This window comes from Pocillopora verrucosa, chromosome 7 (assembly GCF_036669915.1).
Source record: "Pocillopora verrucosa isolate sample1 chromosome 7, ASM3666991v2, whole genome shotgun sequence".
Taxonomy (NCBI): domain Eukaryota; kingdom Metazoa; phylum Cnidaria; class Anthozoa; order Scleractinia; family Pocilloporidae; genus Pocillopora; species Pocillopora verrucosa.
The window spans coordinates 24,084,601-24,105,163 of record NC_089318.1 but is presented as its reverse complement, the minus strand read 5'-3'; the positions used below and the strand labels follow the sequence as shown (position 1 = coordinate 24,105,163).

Here is a 20,563-nt window from a genome sequence, read left to right as displayed (position 1 = left end):
TGTTCCAAACAATTCTTTACTTTCACCTGATAACGATATGGTTGTTATGTAAATAACAGCGAAAAGTCTACTCAAGAACACTGGCAAACCATCGCCCAAAACAGCTTTTCTATCTTTTTTAAATGGAAAAGAATTATCACTTCTTAAACAATTTGTTTATTTGGTGTATTCATGTCTAATCAAATCCAGCTTTTGCGCCAATTTGCTTACTCGTACTCTGAATAGGACATTATGTGTACCGTACTCGTTATTATCCGAGTAGGAAACTGGTAGCGAATATTTGGCGCGAAAAGTAAAGTGCTGCAGTTTGGCCGTCTTCAAGATATTTTTTACCAAAAGAACTTCTGAAATTCTTATTCCCCGAAGAGAAGTATCTTCTTTTATAATGGTTGAGACGTTGTTTTCTCTAGAGGTACATGTGGAAAGTGTGGAAGATCTTCAAGTAGCATGTAAGTTACCAGCATTGTGCTTTCGTCTGTTGGATTTCCCAATGATGATAATACATCATGTTTCTCCTGTCGACGCCGAGAAATTACGACATAGAATTCGCATGGAAGGTAAAGATTCTGTACTTCATGCTCTAAAAGATCGCTTTGGAAATTTCCAGTTTCGTAAAGGTAAATCTTGCTTATTCAAAGCAAGCATAGACACTCTCCTGGTTCAACTACAAACTGTTCCTTTATATTCAATGTTGATGGATTTGTGGCCGAAAAAGCCCCTACTTGTCGGAAGCTCGTTGATTCCTTTAAAGAAAGCGATAAATAAAATATCTACCGATGTTTACCAGAATGGCGTGGCTGTTCCCTCTTTTTACAGAGATGAGGGTGATTTTAATGTTTACAATCTCATGGGAAGTTCCATAGCGAACGTAAAACTTGGTTTTAGGTTATTGAGTTTGGGAGGGTCACTGATCCCACACATTCCTACAGAAGCCTTGGGTGAGAGGATTACTGAAAAGATTGAAACGAACGGTGAAGTTGAGGAAGCTGTAAAGGGAGCTTTGGAAAAAGTATTGCCTGAAATTGAATTAGAAGATGAAATTACAGAAAACGGATTCGATACAAAGAGCGAACGTGATGCCAGAACTGTTAAGAAACCCGATGATAGGCAGAGTGTGGAAGTTCAAACAAATCTTCCTGTAAAAACTCTCAAAACTTCTAGAACCGTTGATAGAGGGAGAAAGACAAGCGAGGAAGATGTAGTGATCACCAATACAGTTTGCCCTCCCCCTCTTTATTATAATTATTATTCTAGTTCCACACCTTCTGGAAGGTTTCACTCAGAGGCTGATGGCAAAGGGATACAACAAAGTTCTTCATTTCATGTAGATCCAAGACACATACAAGCTGTTGATCAAGGTGACAGTGCTGATGTGGACTTTTTGTATTATGATCCTGGTGTGGTTCAAACAGATGGAACTGCTAATGTTACATCAGTTTCGGTACAAACTGATGAGAAATTATTAAAACCACCCTTTGGACATCAGGGTGATACTGTGCAATCTGAATTCAATCTGTATAATCTACAAGGTGTTATGTCCGAAAGTCATTTGCCAATTTTAAACGCATTGCTTCAAGAACTTTCTTGTTTGACAAGAGCAGGTGAAACTCATCCCAGTTCATTAAGTGTGCAATCTCCAAGAATTCTGCCAACTGTTCATAGCAAAAGAGGTCCTTCCGGTCATAAAGGATCACAGAGCATTCCCAAAGATGAAACATACAGAAAACAAAATGTTCAAGCAGCATCTCTGAAGAAGTCTCAAACATCGGTTATTGGTTTGCCAAGACAAAGAGTACGTTTCAAGCAGACAAGTCTCACTTACGGAATGACTAAAACTCAAAAAATGAGACTAGAGATGAATCAAAAGGGGAAATTACCAAACAGAACTAAACCTTCTGAAGAACACAGGGCTTTAACTGAAAAAGATAAGATCAAAAGAGAGCATGAGAAGATGCCTTTGCCAACAGGCAATTTAGGAAAGACATATAAAATATGCATAGCAAAAAAGCAGACAAAGAGAGATGCAAAGCATACAGCAGATGCACAGGTCCAAATGCAACAGTCATCCACTGAAGTACCAGATAATGAAAAAAGTGGGATTCCTGTAACCACATGGGTGATGAAAGAGAGCTCTGCATTAATTGATACTGAGCCAACTCTTCCCAATACTGACAGTGCAAGGAGCGTAAAGAGTCAAAATAGTCTGGAAATTTTCATCCCTCAGGTTGAAGGTATGTAAACTAAACATGACAAAGATTACAAACTACTTTTTTTCTGAGGCAGCCTTTGGGTAAGTCTCTAACATACTCAAATACATTAGAGAGAAAATCAACATGAGCACGACAGACAGTTATTTTGTTTGGCAAAGTCAAACTTAACATTTGGGAGACAAGACAAAACATGTTTCTACAGTGCCTTTCTATAAATTAACCTTCTACACTCTGACAACAGTATGCATATTCTCAATACTGTTCTCTATTCATTCCTTAAGCTGCAAACAAGGAGAATTTGTTTAACAATCAAGAGCTTCTTTAGTTGGTGATCATTTCCTTTATTCTTGTGACCCTCATGGGTGATTCAGGGGAGACATTTTAAGAAGAAATTAGATGCTGGTTACTCTTTGGAGTCAAAGTGAGTGACTCCATTTCAATGATAGCTGCCCAGCATTATTTTTTATTCTGTTTCAGCCACTGATAACATTATTTTGATTTCAGGAGAACCAGAAGAGAGAAGTGATCAGGAAAAGGAATGGACCACTGATCAGGCTACAGCTGGCTTTTATGGTAACACAGGAATCTTAGGTGCAGAGCTGGATGGTGTGCAAGGAAGCTCTGCCATGGCCATGTACACAGAGGACTTTCAAGATTCTGGAACAGAGGGGTCGCATGCATCATACCACTTAGCTTTCACAAAGAGTAGCAGTGTTGAAGGTGAAAATCTGAGGCAGAGATCAAATTCTGACATTTCATCTGCCAGTCAAATGTCTCAAGGTATTTCTGCAGCATCAGGAAAACCAGTCCTGTCATCTCATTCTCCAGTGAAAGCAAAATCCAAGAGGATACAAGGGAGGAGGAAGGGGGAAGCTGCAGTGGATGTGAAACAGAAAGTGACAACGTCAGAACAAGATTCTGTTGCTCAGATATCTAATCTAACCAAAAGTTCTTCTAGTTCATCCAAAAATTCTGATGAAAGAAGTGAAGCAAGTTATTCTGATGACTTCCACTCTGTTGGCTCAGAACCTGAAAAACAGAACTCCCAATCTTTATCTGATGATAGTATTGATGACAACTCTCAGCACACAAAGCTTAATCTTCCGCCTCCTGCAAGTAATCTGGGATATACTTATTAATCATGTCAACTGTCTTTGATCATTGCAATTGATAACCCTTTTACTCCAAAGATTAAGTCATGTCTCATTTCTCCTTTGTATATATGCAGTTTGGCAACAAGTATTAATTTTTAATACTTAAAATAACTTAAAAGCTCTACCCCTTGGACTTTTAGCTCAAACATAAGACAAGGTTAGGAATGCCGTGCTCCAAGCTGCAACTCCTTTGGCTATCAGGTGACTGAGTTGAAGAAAAGTTTGGTTACTAAATTGGCAGAGAAAAACAGATTTTTGACTTGTGTTTGGTGATCTTTTCACAATGCATAAACACTGTTTTTTATTTTTTCACACTTGCTGAGAGAAGTGTGTAAGAGTGAGGTGTTAGCAGGATAAAGTAGGGTAGTCACATTGATAATCACCATTTTACTCAGTGTTTCTGGGTGTTTCTTGACAATTTCCCACAAGTTTTATCCTACCCCTATGATTTTAACTTTGGTGACCTCTAATGGTTTTAGGGTTGCCAGTTTAAAAGATTTTAGCTTGGAGCCCTTGGTGCATGGGGGAATGTTTTGTCATGGGAGGCATTCCCAAAAGGCAATAAGTTTTAGAAAAAGATTGATTTGAAAGGGGAATCTCAATAAGGGAAGGGACAGGTTCAGGTCAGAAACTCTTCTTGTTGGGAGGAACGAGTGAGAGTTACACAAACAACATATTTGACCTGATATTTGCTTGAACAACTTTATTTTGAGGTCTATAAGAAGTTGTGACAAGTATGACTGAACATTGTCAGTTATGTGTATTTATTTAACAATAGAACTCTTTTACTGATTTTACAGGAGTAATAATAATCTCATGATTGTGTGGATATGATGCTGTGGTTGGAACAATAATGCACATCCCCACTATCCAACTTTTGTAAAAAAATTAAGTTCAAGACAGCACAGCCCTCAAAGAAAAATAAAACACTCAATCAAGTCTAGACTGTTCATGTTTAAGTTAGGAAAGGTTAACAAGGAAAAAGACAGTATTACTTAATACCTTGTAACAAAGTCTCTATTTACAGTGAATTTCCATCTCAATGGGTTCCAAGTTCCAAACTCACTTTCAAATTTAGGCTGAGTGCACAAACTTTCTTATAAAAGTGAGTTTTAATAGTATGTCAACAAGAATCATTTTTAATTTTTTTTAGTGGTCTCTATTGAACTTAAACAAACAAACAGAAGCCATATTGTCTATTTCCAGCTTCATCTAATGTGGTAACAGAAAAGGCAATTACCAAGGATAAACTGATGTCCATTGAAGAATAAAGACAGTCTCCATGTACATCTTACTTTTTAAAGTTACTAGTAAGTGACAGAAACTGAACCATGTAAACCTCTTCATGTGAATTCTAAACTCTCTCTAACTTGTGTTCCTGAGCATTATTCAAATGAGTCACTGAGCAATTTCAACCCTTTGCGAAACTGTGCTCCAACAAAGTATATTTCAGGTCACATGTTCCAGCCTCTTGATCTTTGATCTTCAATAATGTGGTCTTTTCACATGTTACCTGCTAACAGAGATGTTTTGTGATCCATATGACTCTGCTGACAAGGTGATATGTTTGTATGTTTTACCATCAAAAAATTAAAGAAATAATTAATACACTTAATTAATAAGTAAGCAGAAATCTCTCTCTACAAGCTCATGAAGAATCCAAGAAAGTTATAAAAAATTCTCATAAATAGGGAGCACCACAGCCTAATAGTTAGTGCAGAAGACTTTGAATCAAGAGTATGGAGTCTAAGTCCTAGTGCCATCCTTATGTTTGAGATCTTAGACATGACACTTTGCTGTCACAGTACCCCTCTCCAACCACAATAGTTATGGCAAACTGTTGGGAAGACTTCAGGAACCGCCTGGAATGCTTGCAATGATCTGGAACTCCATTCAGTAAGAGTGGCAAGACTCCTACATGCCCCATGTTATGGAGACTGAGTTGAGTCCACTTCAGCATATTTCTTCTCACTCTGAGCTCAGTTTGTTTAATTTGTGGTAAAATTTACACCCTAGTAATGGTTTCTAAAGAGAATAGAAACTCCTTTGTCAACTCAACACTATTGGTGAGGTAGCTGTCCTTTCCGTGGTATGTGCTTCGTCAAGTAAGTCATGTACATACTTTGCAAAGTCAACAGGAAATGATGGTGCTCCTTCATATCCTAACAATAAGATAAAAGGATCTCTCAGGAAGCAAAATTAACAATAAATTGTTTACAAGAACTATGGCCCCAACTACTCTGAATGTACAATGTGGTAAATTGTAACAAAAACACAGACTCACCTGGAAAGTAATTGATATCAATAACAACATGGTGCCCTGTGCCTTTCTCCACAACAATGTCAATGCCAAACATTGTTAAATTCTGTTTAAAGAAAATAGACCACATTTTCATTAAATTTTTCCTGGAAAGACACAAAATCACTGACCTCACTTTATAAGTTGAAATCAGCAAAATCATATGATATAATCAATTCTGCCAAGTTAACCAGGATGCACAACTGTCTATACATGTGCCTTTTTTCAAAGAAACTGCCAATACAAGAAAGAAGTTTCAATCCTAGTGAAGAAATTTAGCTCAGGTTGAAAATTTCCCTTTTTGGTGCCTGGCCTTAAATGTTCAGCTCTGCAGAACAGACTGAAAATGACTACCTGGCTAACCAGTGTTGCAACCAGGGTTGATACATGAACTTAAAAATAATAATAACAATAACAATAATAATAATAATAATAATAATAATAATAACAACAACAACAACAACAACAACAATAATAATAACAACAACAACAACAACAACAATAATAATAATAATAATAATAATAACAATAATAATAATAACAATATAGTTAAGAGAGAAAACTGATGTAAGGCTGGATAACAGGGGCAAACAACAAAAACAGTGACAACACCAAAAATATTTATTTTTGTGATCTCAACTCATTTTTATGGTTGGACTCTCTCAAGGATGGCTGGTGCTAGCCTAGGTGATCCAGTAAAAGAAACAAAACCCCAACAAAATATCTTCACAAGCTCAGTTTTCAGTTCAAGGCACATTCTCTCCTCACTTGTGGGAATTATAAATTAATGAAGCTGGGTGAACTTGTGTTTTAACTTGCAGAAGCCTAATCCCACTCAGCAAAAATCCTTCACAAGTTTACAAGAAGGGAAGTATGAGACAACAAACTTGGTTGGTGGTAATTTGGCATTCCCCCATAAAGGTATATCTGTGATTGTGATAAGAACACTTACCAATTTTGGTTGAAGTTTCCTGACAAGTTTTAAAACTAAGTTTTCATCCAGCCCTATACTGTTTGTGCTATCACTATCATCATTGTCAAGCTGTACATGAACAGTCAACGTGAAAAACAAAGAGATTCAGTTTGCCAGTGAAATAAATACTGCAGCAATGATTATACAATACTACAAGCTGGGTTAGTACAATTACGCTTCACAGTTGATTTTTCAGCATCAGTTGCTTTGTTAAGTTGGGGTATTCAGTTGGTCTTGTTGCTTATTTCAATGTCATGGACAAGTCATCAGTGCCAGTAGTCACTGATTTGTGTTAAGAGGAGTATGTTCTAAGTTAGTGAACCTATTTTCAATTTTCAGAAACTGAAAAAAATTATAGCAACCCATAGATAAGGCCTAAAGTAGAGTCCCAGTCAATATAGAAATTTTTGGGAGTTACAAGTACTGTTGTCTTATTGTCACAGGGCTCATATCAGACTGTTTAGGATGTATTACATAAGACATGACTGGTATTACATCTACACTGTACAGCTGTACCTCACTAAGATAAGATCCTGAGTCAGGTTTGGAAACATCATGTGATGAAAAGAATATTGTTTTCATCTCTTTTGCTGATGAAAGAAAAACAAACATTGTTGTCATTTGTTGAAAGCTCAAAAACTAGTTCCTTGTTTGTATTACAATAACTTCAATCAACCACTGTATTATATTTTAGTCAGGACTTCAAAGTGAAATTTTAAAATAACTGGAGACAATTTTGAATCAATTAATTTCCTTTACTGAATAATTCTGAAGGACAGACTTAAATCAATCTTCACTGATTAAAAACATTCATGTTTTGTCTCTCATTGAAGTATTTTTAATCAAAACACAACATAATGAAAAATTTAAGTGATAAAATGTTTTCAATTGATTTCTTGGGAGCTTGTAATAAGATCAGTTAACAGTACAGTTAGAGATTTTTAACCCTTTAACCTCTAAGAGTGACTAGCATCTAATTTCTCCTTACAATATCAGCCCTGAATCAAACATGAAAGTCATGAGAATAGAGGAGATGATCACCAACTAAATGAGCTCTTGATTGTGAAACAAATTCTCCTTGTCAGCCTCTTTGGAAATGTATGGAGAACAGAATGGATAATTTGCATATTGATGTTAGGGTGTAGAAGATTACGACATTTCTAAAATTTATAGCAGAGCTCACAGAGTGTAGCCCCATAAATATATAAAATAGTAGTAACCCATTGAGCCGAAAAAATTTGGACGTATGACCATACAACCAACCGTACAAAGTGCTACTTTTAGCATGCACAGCCAACTGTATCAACTGTACGGTCACTATCTTATAATCAGTCCTCTACACAGACACAGAGAAGTTGCAAATGAAAATCCATTAATATTACCACGGACTTTATCCATAGTAGGGGCTTTAGTTTTGTTCAAGAGACATGTGGGAAAAAAAAATGTGAGCTCTGCTTTTAGGCTTGCCTAAATCTATATATTACTCTACAATCAAGAATGCTCTGCATATCCCAAATACAAGGCAGCTCAACACAATTAATCTAACTTACTTGTAGTCTTGTAAAAATTCTTGATTGATGGTCTCTCTACAATGTAATGCTTATCTCCTGCCACAAATACCTGTTAATAGGGCACATAATTAGATAATTACCAAGGGGACAGGGGGACAAAAAGACTTTTTGTGATTGAATGAAAGGCAACACAGATGAAAATATCTTGATCCCAAAAGAAATGAAGTAAAAATAATCTCACATTGTCAGTCACCTTTGACTGCCTCATATAAATTGACACATAGCACTGGAGTGCATTGCCTCGAGTTTTTCCTCGCCTTATGAAATTCAGTTGCATACATTACAACTTACTCACCTTAAATAAAACAGCATCATGATTTACAAATTGTTGAACAACACATGGAGCCTGTGTCAGGTCCTGCAGTCCTTCCTCATTAAAGATTAATGCCATCTGAAATGCAAGACAAAAATGATTACAGTTAACAATAACTTTCTCTACAGTTGGTAAAAAGTTGACAAACACAATTTCCTGTCCATCCATATACATCTATAACTAAATTCCTTCATTGTCTGGTAAATATTTACCTCATGACACAATTCTGATCCATGACCAATGACAGTTTTACAAACTGAAATGTAATGTATAACACCTCAAAAAATGATATTTAGTATATTGGCATTGCAATTTTCATAGGATACAGTTTAAAAAAAAAAATTGTGTTCAAAGTTAAAATTTGTATTCATAGCCTCAAGCTACAACATTGATCTATGCTACATTAGAAAAAATATGATAATTTTACATCAAAACTTTTGGTTTTGTATTTCCTATTTATTTGCAGCACTTGTATATTATGTATTAAGAAAAAAGTTGGGTGACCAAAAGTATCCTCAAATAGTGCACTCTGAACTGAACTAAATAATGAATTAAATGCATTTAAATCCAATTAATTAAAGCAGAGATCTAGGTACTTACTCATTGGAAACATAACACCAGCATTTTCAATTCTCATCAAATTCTGTTTATAGTCAAGCTCATCAAATTGCACAAAGTTAGGAACAAAGACTTTAACTCCTATCAATGAGAAGATGAATTTTTATTTAATAATTGACTTTTGACAACAATATATGGTTTGATCATATATACTCAGTGCAAAGCGAAATCAAAACTTCACACAAACCTTCCTCCAGGATTTCACACTCTTTCATGATCTGATAACTTTTTGTTCTGTCAAATAACTTGTGGATTGATTCCATTGGATCAATGATGATGATTTCTGGATGATCTTTAATATACATCTAAAAAAGAACATTTCACAACAGTTTCCTAAATGGAAAGATGTTTTTTATTTTGTCATGAGCATAGGAGCATGGTTTTTTATTTTCACTGGGTCAAAAGCCCAGTGTTATGGTGAGTGTGCTGGACTCCCAGTCAAGAGGACTAGGTTTGAGGCCTGGTTAGGGCTTTGTGTTGTGCCCTCAGGAAAAACACTGGTACCTTACTTTTATTTAAAGTGCCTCTCTCACCCAGGAGTATAAATGGGTGCCAGCCTGATAAAAGACTAGCAAGTAGCCTTGCAATGAACTGGCAACCCATCCAGGGGAGAGTAGTGATACTACAAAATTTCTTCAAGATACACAAATCAGGATAAGCTCTGGCTGGATATGCCACCTACTCAAGTACAGACTTAACTCTTTAACTCCCATGAGTGAGCCAGACATAATTTCTCCTTACAATATCAATACAATATCAAGCAGACAAGTGATGAGAATAAAAAAAAGTCTTAATAGGGGGATTATTAGTTGATTCAATACCAGATTCCTCAAACTATCATCAAAAGAACTATATGGCAGACAGTAAGGAGAATTACTAATGAGATCTTGGGAGTTAAAGGATTAACCTTCACCTAACGTTAGCCTCAGTGATCTTTCACTACTGATTAAAAGTCAGTTCTATTGCAAGTAAAAAAAGACTGGCCTTGGCAATTGAAGCACACTTGAATTGAGAGAAAAAATTATGAAGTAATACAGGCTGCTTGATAAAGAAAGTGTGAAATACATTACCTCTACTCCTTTTAATGTTTTAATAGCTTCTTCATCGCCCTCAGTAGCGGCTGCCATGTAATCTGTTATCTTCTGGATGATCAAGTCAAAGGGACCTTGTTCTTCTAGTGGTCTGTCCAAGTCCACCTGATCAAAATAAATTTTGCCTTGTGAATAACTAGACTTGCTATTTTCTAGTGCTATTTGATGAGTATAGTTTTAGCAATGGGTTTTTCACAATATTAACCCTTTACACTTTAACATGCATATTCTCTATGCTGTTCTCTATACATGAACTTAGTTAAAGATAAGGAGAATTTGTGTAACAATCAAGAGCTTCTGACAATTGGTGATCATTTCTTTTATTCTCATGACCTGAATGTTTGATTCAGGGGTCATATTCTAAGGAGAAATTAGATGCTAGTCACTCTTTGTTGTCAAAGGGTTAACTCTATGTCCATTCTCATCAGTTCAAATTGAAATCTGGTATATTGCTTTTTCAAGGAGGGTTGAATGGAGAAATACTGTAACAAAAAGACAGCCCAGGGCAAAGGAAACAACTGATGCCAGGTCTGGTAAATGAACATAAGCCACAGTACCAAGACATACATTCTCTTGCTACTGTTACATCCACGCACCCTTGCTAGTTATCAGAAATAGAAACACTTGTCATCATCTGTGTGAAAACTCGCAAAGACAACAAGGATAACAGCCAACAAAGAACCTGTGCAGGAATTTAAATCTACTGCCATGCTCCCTTACATAAAGGGTGCATCTGAGGTTCTTTGCCACTGCCTACAGCATCAAGGCATATGGACCGTTTTCAAGTCTGGCACAACACTTGGGTCTCACTTAGTACAACCTAAAGACGCCCTGAAACCATCAAAACAAGACGGTGTTCTTTACAAGATCCCATGTAAATGGGGCTAAGTGTATATCAGCAAAACTGGGAGAATTTATTGATTGTGACCCCCACTGGTACATGCATAGGGTCAAAGAGGCTATCCATATAGGACTTCACCCTAAAAATATCAACAGGGATAGTGGAATCAAAATTCCCTAAGCTTGGAAACCCACAATCAAACGAAACAACAGCCAATCAATGAGGACCAATGAGGGAACACCATCTAGCAATCAGAATAATAACAAGGATCAAAATGCACCAATAGCAGCAAACCGACATGCTACAAATAGAGACACATAAAGAATCAACCTCATTGCCTGATGAAAACTAGCAGTATTGCAGTCGAAACATTGCGATCAACATCCAAAGTGACTCCATTGTGAGACATATGCATAAAGTTCATCTCCTAACTGATAAGAAGTATAACCATTGAAGTGAGGACAAATTTATTTGTCATCTAATAAAAATCATTGAACCAAATGATCTCTACATTTCCCCTACGTCAATTTGATAAGCAATGCCATTTTGTACGTGACCTATGAGTTTTCAATACAAGAGGAACATGATAAGAGACTTTCACCTTCATGTATAAATCATGCTTTTACTTTTCCCTTTCATAATTCAATATCAATTATGATGATAAAACAAACCATTCGCAAATGATCGAAACTTTGGTCGATCTGTTGGAAAGATGCTCTAAAATTTATTATTTACGGGAAATTTCGTTGATGATTCAAGACGAGAGAGGGCGGAGTAGTTTTCGACTGATATATTTCCTAAGTCTTTTAGTTTCAAACACGCGAGGAACAGCGAAAACCGCATAACGTGAATAAGTTTCCCTAAATACGGATAAGAAAGATAAGTTTCCGGAAAGGCTGGACTGCAAATAGTGCTCGTAGCAATTTCAAATGGCAAAACAGATGGGGACGTGATCGCCTTTTTTATTTTCAATTAAGTGTACATGTGATTCATGATTTTCCTCAATTTAATTTGTTTGATCCACCGCGTAAATTAAAAAGTGCGTCAATTCCCTATTACAACCAAGATGAAAGGACGAAAAACAGTTTTCTTCGTAATTGAAGAACAATTTCTCCTGATCAAGTTAAATTAGTTTTATTGTTATCCTTGACTGCGTACGTCTGATCTGAGCTAACATGAGCCTTCTTACCTCAACCAGATCGATACCAGTTTTCCTACAAAAGTGTGAAAAAAATGAAATTATATAAAAAAATATACCATGTGTACCTGAAGTAATTTTGAACAACATCGATGCCTGCATAAAACAAGATAAATGGCTGGTTTGGCAACAAACTCACCCACACAACTGCATGAAGGTGTCGAAAATACTCTTACGCATCTTTCTTTGACTGACCAAAAACCCGACTCGTTTTCGCTTGAGAAGCCCGTTACTGTTCCTAAACATCGTATATGAATTCTCCACTCAACCACTCAAAGTAATCTCCAAAATTACCGTTAGGAATATCATTTTTGAGAGAATTTCAACAGCATGTTATATTCCAACCCTTGCGCCTCATAATATTCCGCTCCCATGCTGATGAGTGACTGCTAGTACTGTAATCAGCGGTCAAACAAACAAATACTACCCAGGCTTTTCGTCGTTTCCAAAATGGCTTCTCGAGTGATTCTTTCGCATGCAAAGTTTCTGGGTTATGTCGCTTTTAATGAACTGAATTTCGTTCGTTCGTCAGTTTCTTTCGGCTATCGTTGCGTAAGAAATGCCAGTTATGTTAATTTTTCAAAAAAATTGACCAGAAATAACGACTCAAGGGAAATAACTGCATCAACAAGTTTGGTACAAAATGGTGTCAGAAGTTTCAGTTTACAACATTGGCATGGTGAGTCGGGGACGTATAATGATTAATTCTAACACAGTCATAAAGAGAAAAAATAACGGTCGAAAAAATTGGCACGTGGTTTGAATCAGTGAGAGTTCGGCGAGAATCAAAAATGGCAGTTGTGTGTGCTGATAGTTGAACTATATGTTATTTATGCACCCTCAGAATCAAGCTGAAAAACAAATGCCTTTTGAACCTGCCATCAGAATTAGTTACTTTTTTTTTTTTTATCATCTTTTTTTTTATCATCTTGGATCTCACGCTTCTTTGCTGAATGCATTTTTTCTTTTTTTTGGAGACAGCTGTCCTTTTACAATCAGAATATTCACAGATAGCACAAAGATTTAGTCAATAAGTGCAGTGTTGATTAACTAGCTCTAATTGTTGTGCTGAACTATTAAATAATTAGTTTTCTACTTATTGTTTCAGGTATAAGAGCATCCAAACTCACAGTGGATAATATCAAGGATTATGATGAAAACATTGGATGCCCAATCTGCAGAAGAAACATTACCTTCACTTATAAAGTACTCTGAATTTTGTTACACAGGCAGGGCTAATGCTTGAAATGTCAGTTTTGAAACTCTTAATGGTGGCCAATTTGCATTATCAACTCAGTTGATAAAACAAAAATTATTTTGCTACATATATAACCAGTTTGAATACTTTATTTATTTGATAAAGTGTCTAACCCTAAATAAGTGCTCACCTCATAGGTAGGAAAAGTTAATAGGTGCCCAGCCTCAAATAAGCACCTCCTTACCCCCATTATTAAATGTTTTGTTGCAAAGCAAACTTATTACTTGCTGAAAATCGTGAAAACTGAGTTAGTGCCCACCTTGATTAACTGCACTCTCTTGAGGTCCAAAATTTAATAAGTGCTCAGGGTGCTCAATTGAATAAATACAGCATATCCAATTTTGATCTAAGACCTAATTTATAACAAACATCCATTCTATTTCTTTTTTTTTATGGCTGTAGATGAAAGGCAAAATAATGTTGAATGTAAAGGATCAGCAAAAATTTGAAGTTTTAAGCTGCAAACTGTATTATAACAATGACTTCAATTTAATTCATTTTGTTACCTCCATAGGATGTATTATTCTTATCACAGTTCATGTCTCCAAAAGGTTACATCCTTAATCGAAGAGTGACAGGTAAGTTACTATTGATACAAATTTGGTAAATCAACTGAATAAAAAAGTTATCTTTCAAAAGATATTTTTTTCTTCAACTGGTTTTATAAGTTTTGTAAACAAAATGTATTAACCAGAGTCAATGTTGTTATTGATTTCTTTTGCTTGGAATGGTTCTCATTTGCTTTTGTTGTCTGTCTAATCTGTACTTCTTTTAGTCTAAGCCTTACAATCATCAATTAATTTATTAATAAGTAAATATATAATGTTACAAATACTGTTTTTCTCCAAAAGGTGTTTGCTCAAAGCAGCAGAGGAAATTAGAGAAAGCTATCAGAATATCACAAAGGCTTGGTGAGAATATTCTTCATTATAAAATTTTTCACTCCAGATATTGAATTTCTAGTGTTCTGATTGGTTCACTCGACTCTGGTTATCAGCTCATACATGGAATCACCTTAAACAGAAACAAATTCACCCACGTTTCTAAATTTTAGTGTTAGAACAAATTCATTAAGCTCCCATAGCATTAATGTAAGGTGCAGAATTAAATAAAACAATTATTCCATCTGTGCATTGTTGGATACAAGATGGGTTATAGCCAACTTAGTGCTATGCACCTTGTTGGATATTTACATTTTTATATCCAACATGTGCTCATGGAATAATTGCTAAATGTTGTTGAGATCGTCCCAAACACAGGCAATTGATAACAATTTTGTATGCTCCAATGTAAATCCTATAGCCAAATATATCTTGCACCAAAAATCCTGGAATTAGCACCAACCTGTAAATCAGCACCCCTATTCAAAACACACCTCCCTTCAAGAACTTGTACTTCCCTATTCCTATTTTCACTGAAAATAATGTTTAAACTAGATAAGTGCTTATTTGTACTGTTATACTTACCAATTTAGAACATAATTTTTCATTAAGTTTGGAAAAACAGCTACTGGTGCAAATACCCTGTGTTGGGTATTTAAAACATTACGATCAGCTTGGTATATGATGATTCATTAACAGCGGATATTGCATGTTGTACACTCTACAGAAAAAATATGGGTAAACATTTTGGAAAAAAGTCATTAGATAAATGACTTAACTGAATTGAGTGTTCCCATGAATAATTGGCCTCTCCCCTGAATTTGAAATGAGAATCCTCATAGTGCTAATCTAAGGGTTAATTTTATAGAACCCTGGCTGTAAAATTGCTTTCAAATACAGATTTTATGAACTCCTTTCAAGGAAGACAATGTTTTTATGTGTAACTTGCATTTCAAATGATTTAAGGTAATGTTTATTATCAAATGATGATTTTAAAATAACAGCATGAAACATGTTTTATTTGCAGGGGTTCTTCCTAAACTGTCACCAATACTGATAAGAGAGCTGGAAAGCCAGAAGCAGGCTCAGGAATAAAGTCACAAGTCAATCACAAACTTGAGTCACTGGTCACTTTGGGATCAGCATCCAGCTGAATACGATGTCTTATCAGAATCATGTTTTTCACAATTGACAAGCCCAGTCTTACTCTAGTGGTAAAAGAGTCCTCAGTCCTCAGAAAGACCTGCTGCCCAATTTTTTTGCCTCATGGAAATATTCTCCAAGAAAAAATGGAAGCAGAATACTATGTTTACTATGTCTTTGAAATGACAACAAACTCATTTATAAGCAGTGATTTCATCACTCTTTGCAAACAATACAAGCATAATAATATGTTTATTTGGTAAAATGTCATTCAAATAACAACAAATTCATTTTAATTTTTTTGTATGGGTTCTGCATGACTGAAATACCTGACAAGCTTTTAGATGACTCAAATAAAAATGATAGCACAACATTAAAAGATGCTTTCTTCTTTCTTCGCCTCAATGAGTACAAAAAATATTTATTGGTTTAAAAAAAAACAGAGTGTTGATAAATGCAATAATATTAAAACTGCCCTCAAGTTGTTCTTACTATTTGTGTGTAAATATCGTTAAATACACTATAATACATAAAACTTGTGCATGAAGTTGTCCCTTCACAGCATAAAAGGAAGATCCAGATTTTTGGTGCCGACACCAACATACACTGATCCATACTTTCGTGTGCCTGGTACATGATAGAAAGCAAAGCCTAACCAGTGTAGGCTGTGCAGGGTAACCAAGCCACTCTCACGCTCAAACTGGATACTCCATGAGCCTGGAGAGGACACCAACCAACAGTACTAAATATTATTAAATATTAAATAGAGAAGGCAAATAATTCTTGTCATTTTTAAAGTAAGAGGTTCAGAGAAAGTTGTGTATATCCAGAAGGTCTTTCTTTCCTAAACAAACATACAGGACCATGTGTAACATGTTGATAATTTTAAAAGTCAACAAAAATAGATAATAGTTGATTGATTTTGATAACAATCAATCAGCTAATTTGGAACAGCCATCAGAAGATCCCAAAAATTAAAAGCCAGGATTACTCCAGAAGTAAGATTTGCCTTCCTTTGGTACATCAGTATCAATTGGATCAAGGAAGTCAATAGCTTTATCCAATTCAGCCTACAAGAAAATAAATCAACTTCACTTTAATAGACAGGTGGATTATTGAAGAAACTAATGGTATCAATGTTTGAATAATCAACGTCTGATCTTTTTTTTCTTCATTGTCATTGAAAGGAAACACTGCAGCAAGAGTGAAAGTTGGTGATTATCATTACTATGGATTTGGAACAGATATTGACTATGAAACAGCAGCAATCCACTACAGTTGCTTCTGAACAGCAACATAGTGCATAGGTAATGTTTAATCTGGGCTACATGCACAAGAGAGGATTGGGTATGAGACAGGTAAAGCAACGTTATTTCTGATGGAACACTTAAAGTGACATGGAAATTGAATGTTGGTCATGGAAGGTTGTAGAGAAGGATTTTTCCCAGAGCAGAAGAGCAAGAAATATCCTGATTTAATGAAGGTTACATTATTTCAAAACCCATCTCTTAAGCATACAGCTGAAGTTCATGAGAAGCATCCAAAATTCCTGTAACTTTGCAAGTTTGGGTTTGAACTCAAATCTTCAAAACTTGAGCCAATAAGCTTCCAGTTTGTTAAAATTTATGCTCTCCCTGAGGTTAATTTAAACCCACCATACAATGAAATTCAGACCACTTTATGTTACTCACTACTGGAAATTTAAAGATTGAAAAGGTATGTAACTAAAGGGTCTAAATTATTTGTAAAATATCAATAACTTGAGTGAGAATTTTTTCCGTCAGGACATTCATCTTGCCAAAAGGTTTAGCGACATGGCAGCTCAGACCAGCCCTGATGCCCAGGCCCCAGTCTCACTAGCTCTGTTGAAGATAGGCGTGTTTTTTACTTGGGAATGGATTCAAGAGGTATCAGAGGAAATTGCTCCTAAAAGCTTTAAATTCACCTCCCACATCTGTTTTCAGAATTTCGCTTTTTCACGTAGAGAAATATTTTCTACAAAGTTACCGGCATTGATAGCTTTCGCTAAGCTTCTCGCTGATACTTTTAAAAATAGATTGAACAGAATTGAAAGATGTAAAATGTACTAGAGGTGTTAATATACATCGTTCAAAAGATCACAGAATAGCCCTAAAACGGGCGGAAAGTGGACGGAATGTCGAGAGGAAAAATAGGATAGTTATAGTGGACTCAAGTTTTCGCTTTTGTTTCCCATGACAACCGTCAAGCGTTATTCCCCTGCTACATTGCTTGTCTCCTCTGACCAAGAGAGCCTGGCACAGCCAACCATTATTACGAAGAGATCGTGATCGACTGGCCCAGACTAATCTTTCAGATCTTCAAATGAACGTCTCTTTCCATAGTTTTCCATTTCTATCGATTTTTTTTTAGAATTACGGATTATTGAACTTGTCAAAGTTTACCAAATTTATTGGCGATGACTGGGATATTTATGCAATGACAGGACTTGCCCTCCTGTTTGGAATTCTTCTTCTACTTCGAAGGAGACAATAACCATCTTTTGTAGAATTTGTACAGTAACCGTAGCTTGTATGACTTTGCAAAAAATTTTTTATTTTAAGCATAATAAAATATTCCGGTTTCTTGTGGTTGGGTGAGTTTTACATTTAAGTTCCTATTTGTCGTAAAGGGCTAAGCTAAGGATGGAAAAGATTTACATCGACGAGAAACTGAGAACTCAGACACTCAAGGCAGGATTTACAAGCTGGATCATCTCTCGTTTAATTCCTTTTAACCAAGAGATCCATTAAATTTTATGCCATCGCAGTTTACTTGTTTTAGTTATCCTTCAATTTTTAACAGTTTCCGTGAATTAGTTCTTTATTTTTTTCAGAAACACTGCATGACCATTTGAGATTTTTAGCTGAGAATTTCCCATCAGAACAACTTAATGGCAGTTTTTTCTTTTACAAACTTGTTTATTTTCCTTTGTTTCAAACTCATTATCGTACATTCATGCAAACTCGAACTACGAGGGAACTTAATTATGATGCGCAAGAAACATTTGACCAAAATATTTTTATCCTTATTTACAACAAGCAAAAGGTAGCGAAAGGTTTGCTTTTGAGCGCCGTTTTTTTCGCTACTACTACTACTTTTTTTTTGAAGCTACATCAACTAGTTGTATCAATGTTCACCTTTTTGCTACGCAATCACTGGTGTTCAACTCGAAAATTAAAATGTTCAGGTACTAAAAGCTCATCTTGATACTAGGGATTTTCACGACATACTTGTTTGAAAAAAATCACAGAATAAAATTGTACAAGGATCGCAAATTGCGCTCTAAACCAGCGCCTTGAACTTGTCTACATAGAAAAGTCAATCCATGTGTAAATGATCAAGTGACGAACACTGTTCTCATTTCTTCAGCATTGTTCGTTCTCTTCTTCAAATTCAAGCGTAACGTCGTCACCAATAATCACAAATGGAGCCCAGTTCTTTGGAGCACTAAACTTCTCAGATTCTCTCAGGCATTTCATAGCTTTATGGAGAGCCGTACTAGCATTGTCGCCATCCCTGAGATGTTTATAGAATGTTTTCATGAACTCCATTGTGGCCTCGTCACCAATTGCCCAGAGTGTCGCCAGAACCGAGCGGACACCAGAAGCCAAGAGAGCCCATGCAATACTGACCACGCCTTCGGCAGAAACTTTCCCTCGACCACTGTGACAACAGCTAAGCACGACAAGTCTTGCTCGGAGCTTCAGAGCTTTGATATCTGACATTTTTAGCATGCAGTCTTCCTTCTCCGGTTTCCGGTACTTCCTTGAAGGATTTGGGGCCAAACAAATGTCACCTGTCTCCGCGCTTCCATGCGTTGCGATGTGGACCAAAGCGACAGAAGCAATGCGTTTCAATACTTCGTCTTTAGTCGCGTCCTTTCCGACGAGTGGTGTGGCATTAATAATTTCTCCGATCATTTGCACTTCCTTTTCCGCGTGAGGCAATGGCTGTAACCAAGGTATTCCAAGGAGATCTTTTATCTCCTCGAAACATGGATTACCCACAAGCAGCGCCCCACTCTTGCAATGGTAGTTTTCAGGACAATCGTTGATTAGTTTCAAACTGGTCAGTGACGGAGCAATGCGAATCTTAAACGATTCACTGAGGTACTTGGAATCTTTGTCGACGAAGGCAGCAAAGGGAATCAGACCTAGTAGACCATCGGGAATAATGAGTAATTCATCACCTTTCAACTCGTTCGCGATGGGACCAATAACAGCATCATACAACAGCCGCAAGGAATTCCTCTGACTTTGTGGTGACTTCAACATTTCGTGACGAGTTTCTTTGTCCAGTGGCGATTCCTCTCGAGGCACATCCAGACGAAAGCTGTCCTTGGACAGTAACGCTGACATTTCATGACAAGAGTCTTCGTCTTGCTCCCACGCATCCATAGAACGATCCTCGCAGATAACTCGAGCAGCAAACTCATTTTCTTTGAAAGCTGCTTTTTTCAAACATTTTAAACAACAGGGACAGGGATTATTGCCGAACTTGTAATCGTGATTTGCTCCGTTTTGTCGAAACTGAACATCGTTCCCGTTACTGACCAGCCATATATTAATCGTCTCTTTTACAAGTGAAATGAAAATTGTTTGTGTGGAAACCAAAGGTGCTACGTCAGGCTCTAATGTCCTTGGCGGAGGAAATTCCATCTGATATTTTTGTTTCATGTAATCTTGTAAGACTTGTGCTCTTCCTTGATCAAGAACACACAAAGCCTCGCCAAAGTTTGAAAGTTTTAGCAAAGTTCTGCACAGGGAATCATACACACACTGTCGAGCATTTCGGAAGCATATTTTGTGAGCATCTTCAACCTTGATAATGTCCCTCGCATCATTTATGATCTTTACAGCGGACCGCTGATGATCCAGAGCTTCATGTAGGAAACCTAAGTCTTCCATAGTATGGCCAAGGATATGATACGACGTCCTCTCGCAATCTTTGTTTCCTTCTTCTTTTGCAAGGGCAAGACTTTTCATACAGTGG

The 20,563-nt window shown here is 36.4% G+C and overlaps 4 protein-coding genes across 5 annotated transcripts; 2 read left to right on the top strand and 2 right to left on the bottom strand.

Moving 5' to 3' along the window:
• Positions 1–317: 317 nt before the first annotated feature.
• On the top strand, positions 318–4,733 carry LOC131792070 (microtubule-associated protein 10). Its single transcript, XM_059109435.2, has 2 exons — positions 318–2,231; positions 2,715–4,733. Exons 1-2 carry the CDS (start codon positions 386–388, stop codon positions 3,347–3,349), a joined length of 2,481 nt encoding a protein of 826 aa, XP_058965418.2. The 5' UTR covers positions 318–385; the 3' UTR covers positions 3,350–4,733.
• LOC131792071 (inositol-tetrakisphosphate 1-kinase) lies at positions 4,041–12,645 on the bottom strand. Its single transcript, XM_059109436.2, has 12 exons — positions 12,408–12,645; positions 12,260–12,284; positions 10,209–10,334; positions 9,326–9,443; positions 9,121–9,219; positions 8,733–8,776; positions 8,503–8,598; positions 8,187–8,256; positions 7,153–7,226; positions 6,616–6,705; positions 5,649–5,730; positions 4,041–5,526 (listed from the first exon to the last, which is right to left on the bottom strand). The coding sequence occupies exons 1-12, from the start codon at positions 12,512–12,514 to the stop codon at positions 5,414–5,416; spliced, it is 1,044 nt and encodes a 347-aa protein (XP_058965419.2). The 5' UTR covers positions 12,515–12,645; the 3' UTR covers positions 4,041–5,413.
• Positions 12,646–12,714: 69 nt separating this feature from the next.
• LOC131792156 (uncharacterized) lies at positions 12,715–18,134 on the top strand. 2 transcript variants are annotated; one of them, XR_010718167.1, is made up of 7 exons: positions 12,715–12,947; positions 13,377–13,474; positions 14,041–14,104; positions 14,378–14,437; positions 15,435–16,908; positions 17,335–17,457; positions 17,942–18,134. XR_010718167.1 is itself a non-coding variant. In XM_059109529.2 (5 exons), exons 1-5 carry the CDS (start codon positions 12,719–12,721, stop codon positions 15,500–15,502), a joined length of 519 nt encoding a protein of 172 aa, XP_058965512.1. In that variant the 5' UTR covers positions 12,715–12,718; the 3' UTR covers positions 15,503–17,129. The 2 variants fall into 2 exon arrangements, 1 of the variants encoding a protein (XP_058965512.1); XM_059109529.2 differs by lacking the exons at positions 17,335–17,457; positions 17,942–18,134 and having other exon boundaries at positions 15,435–17,129.
• A 472-nt stretch (positions 18,135–18,606) lies between these two features.
• LOC136276808 (tetratricopeptide repeat protein 28-like) lies at positions 18,607–20,531 on the bottom strand. Its single transcript, XM_066170036.1, has 2 exons — positions 19,889–20,531; positions 18,607–19,825 (listed from the first exon to the last, which is right to left on the bottom strand). The coding sequence occupies exons 1-2, from the start codon at positions 20,476–20,478 to the stop codon at positions 18,937–18,939; spliced, it is 1,479 nt and encodes a 492-aa protein (XP_066026133.1). The 5' UTR covers positions 20,479–20,531; the 3' UTR covers positions 18,607–18,936.
• Between the last annotated feature and the right edge of the window lie 32 nt (positions 20,532–20,563).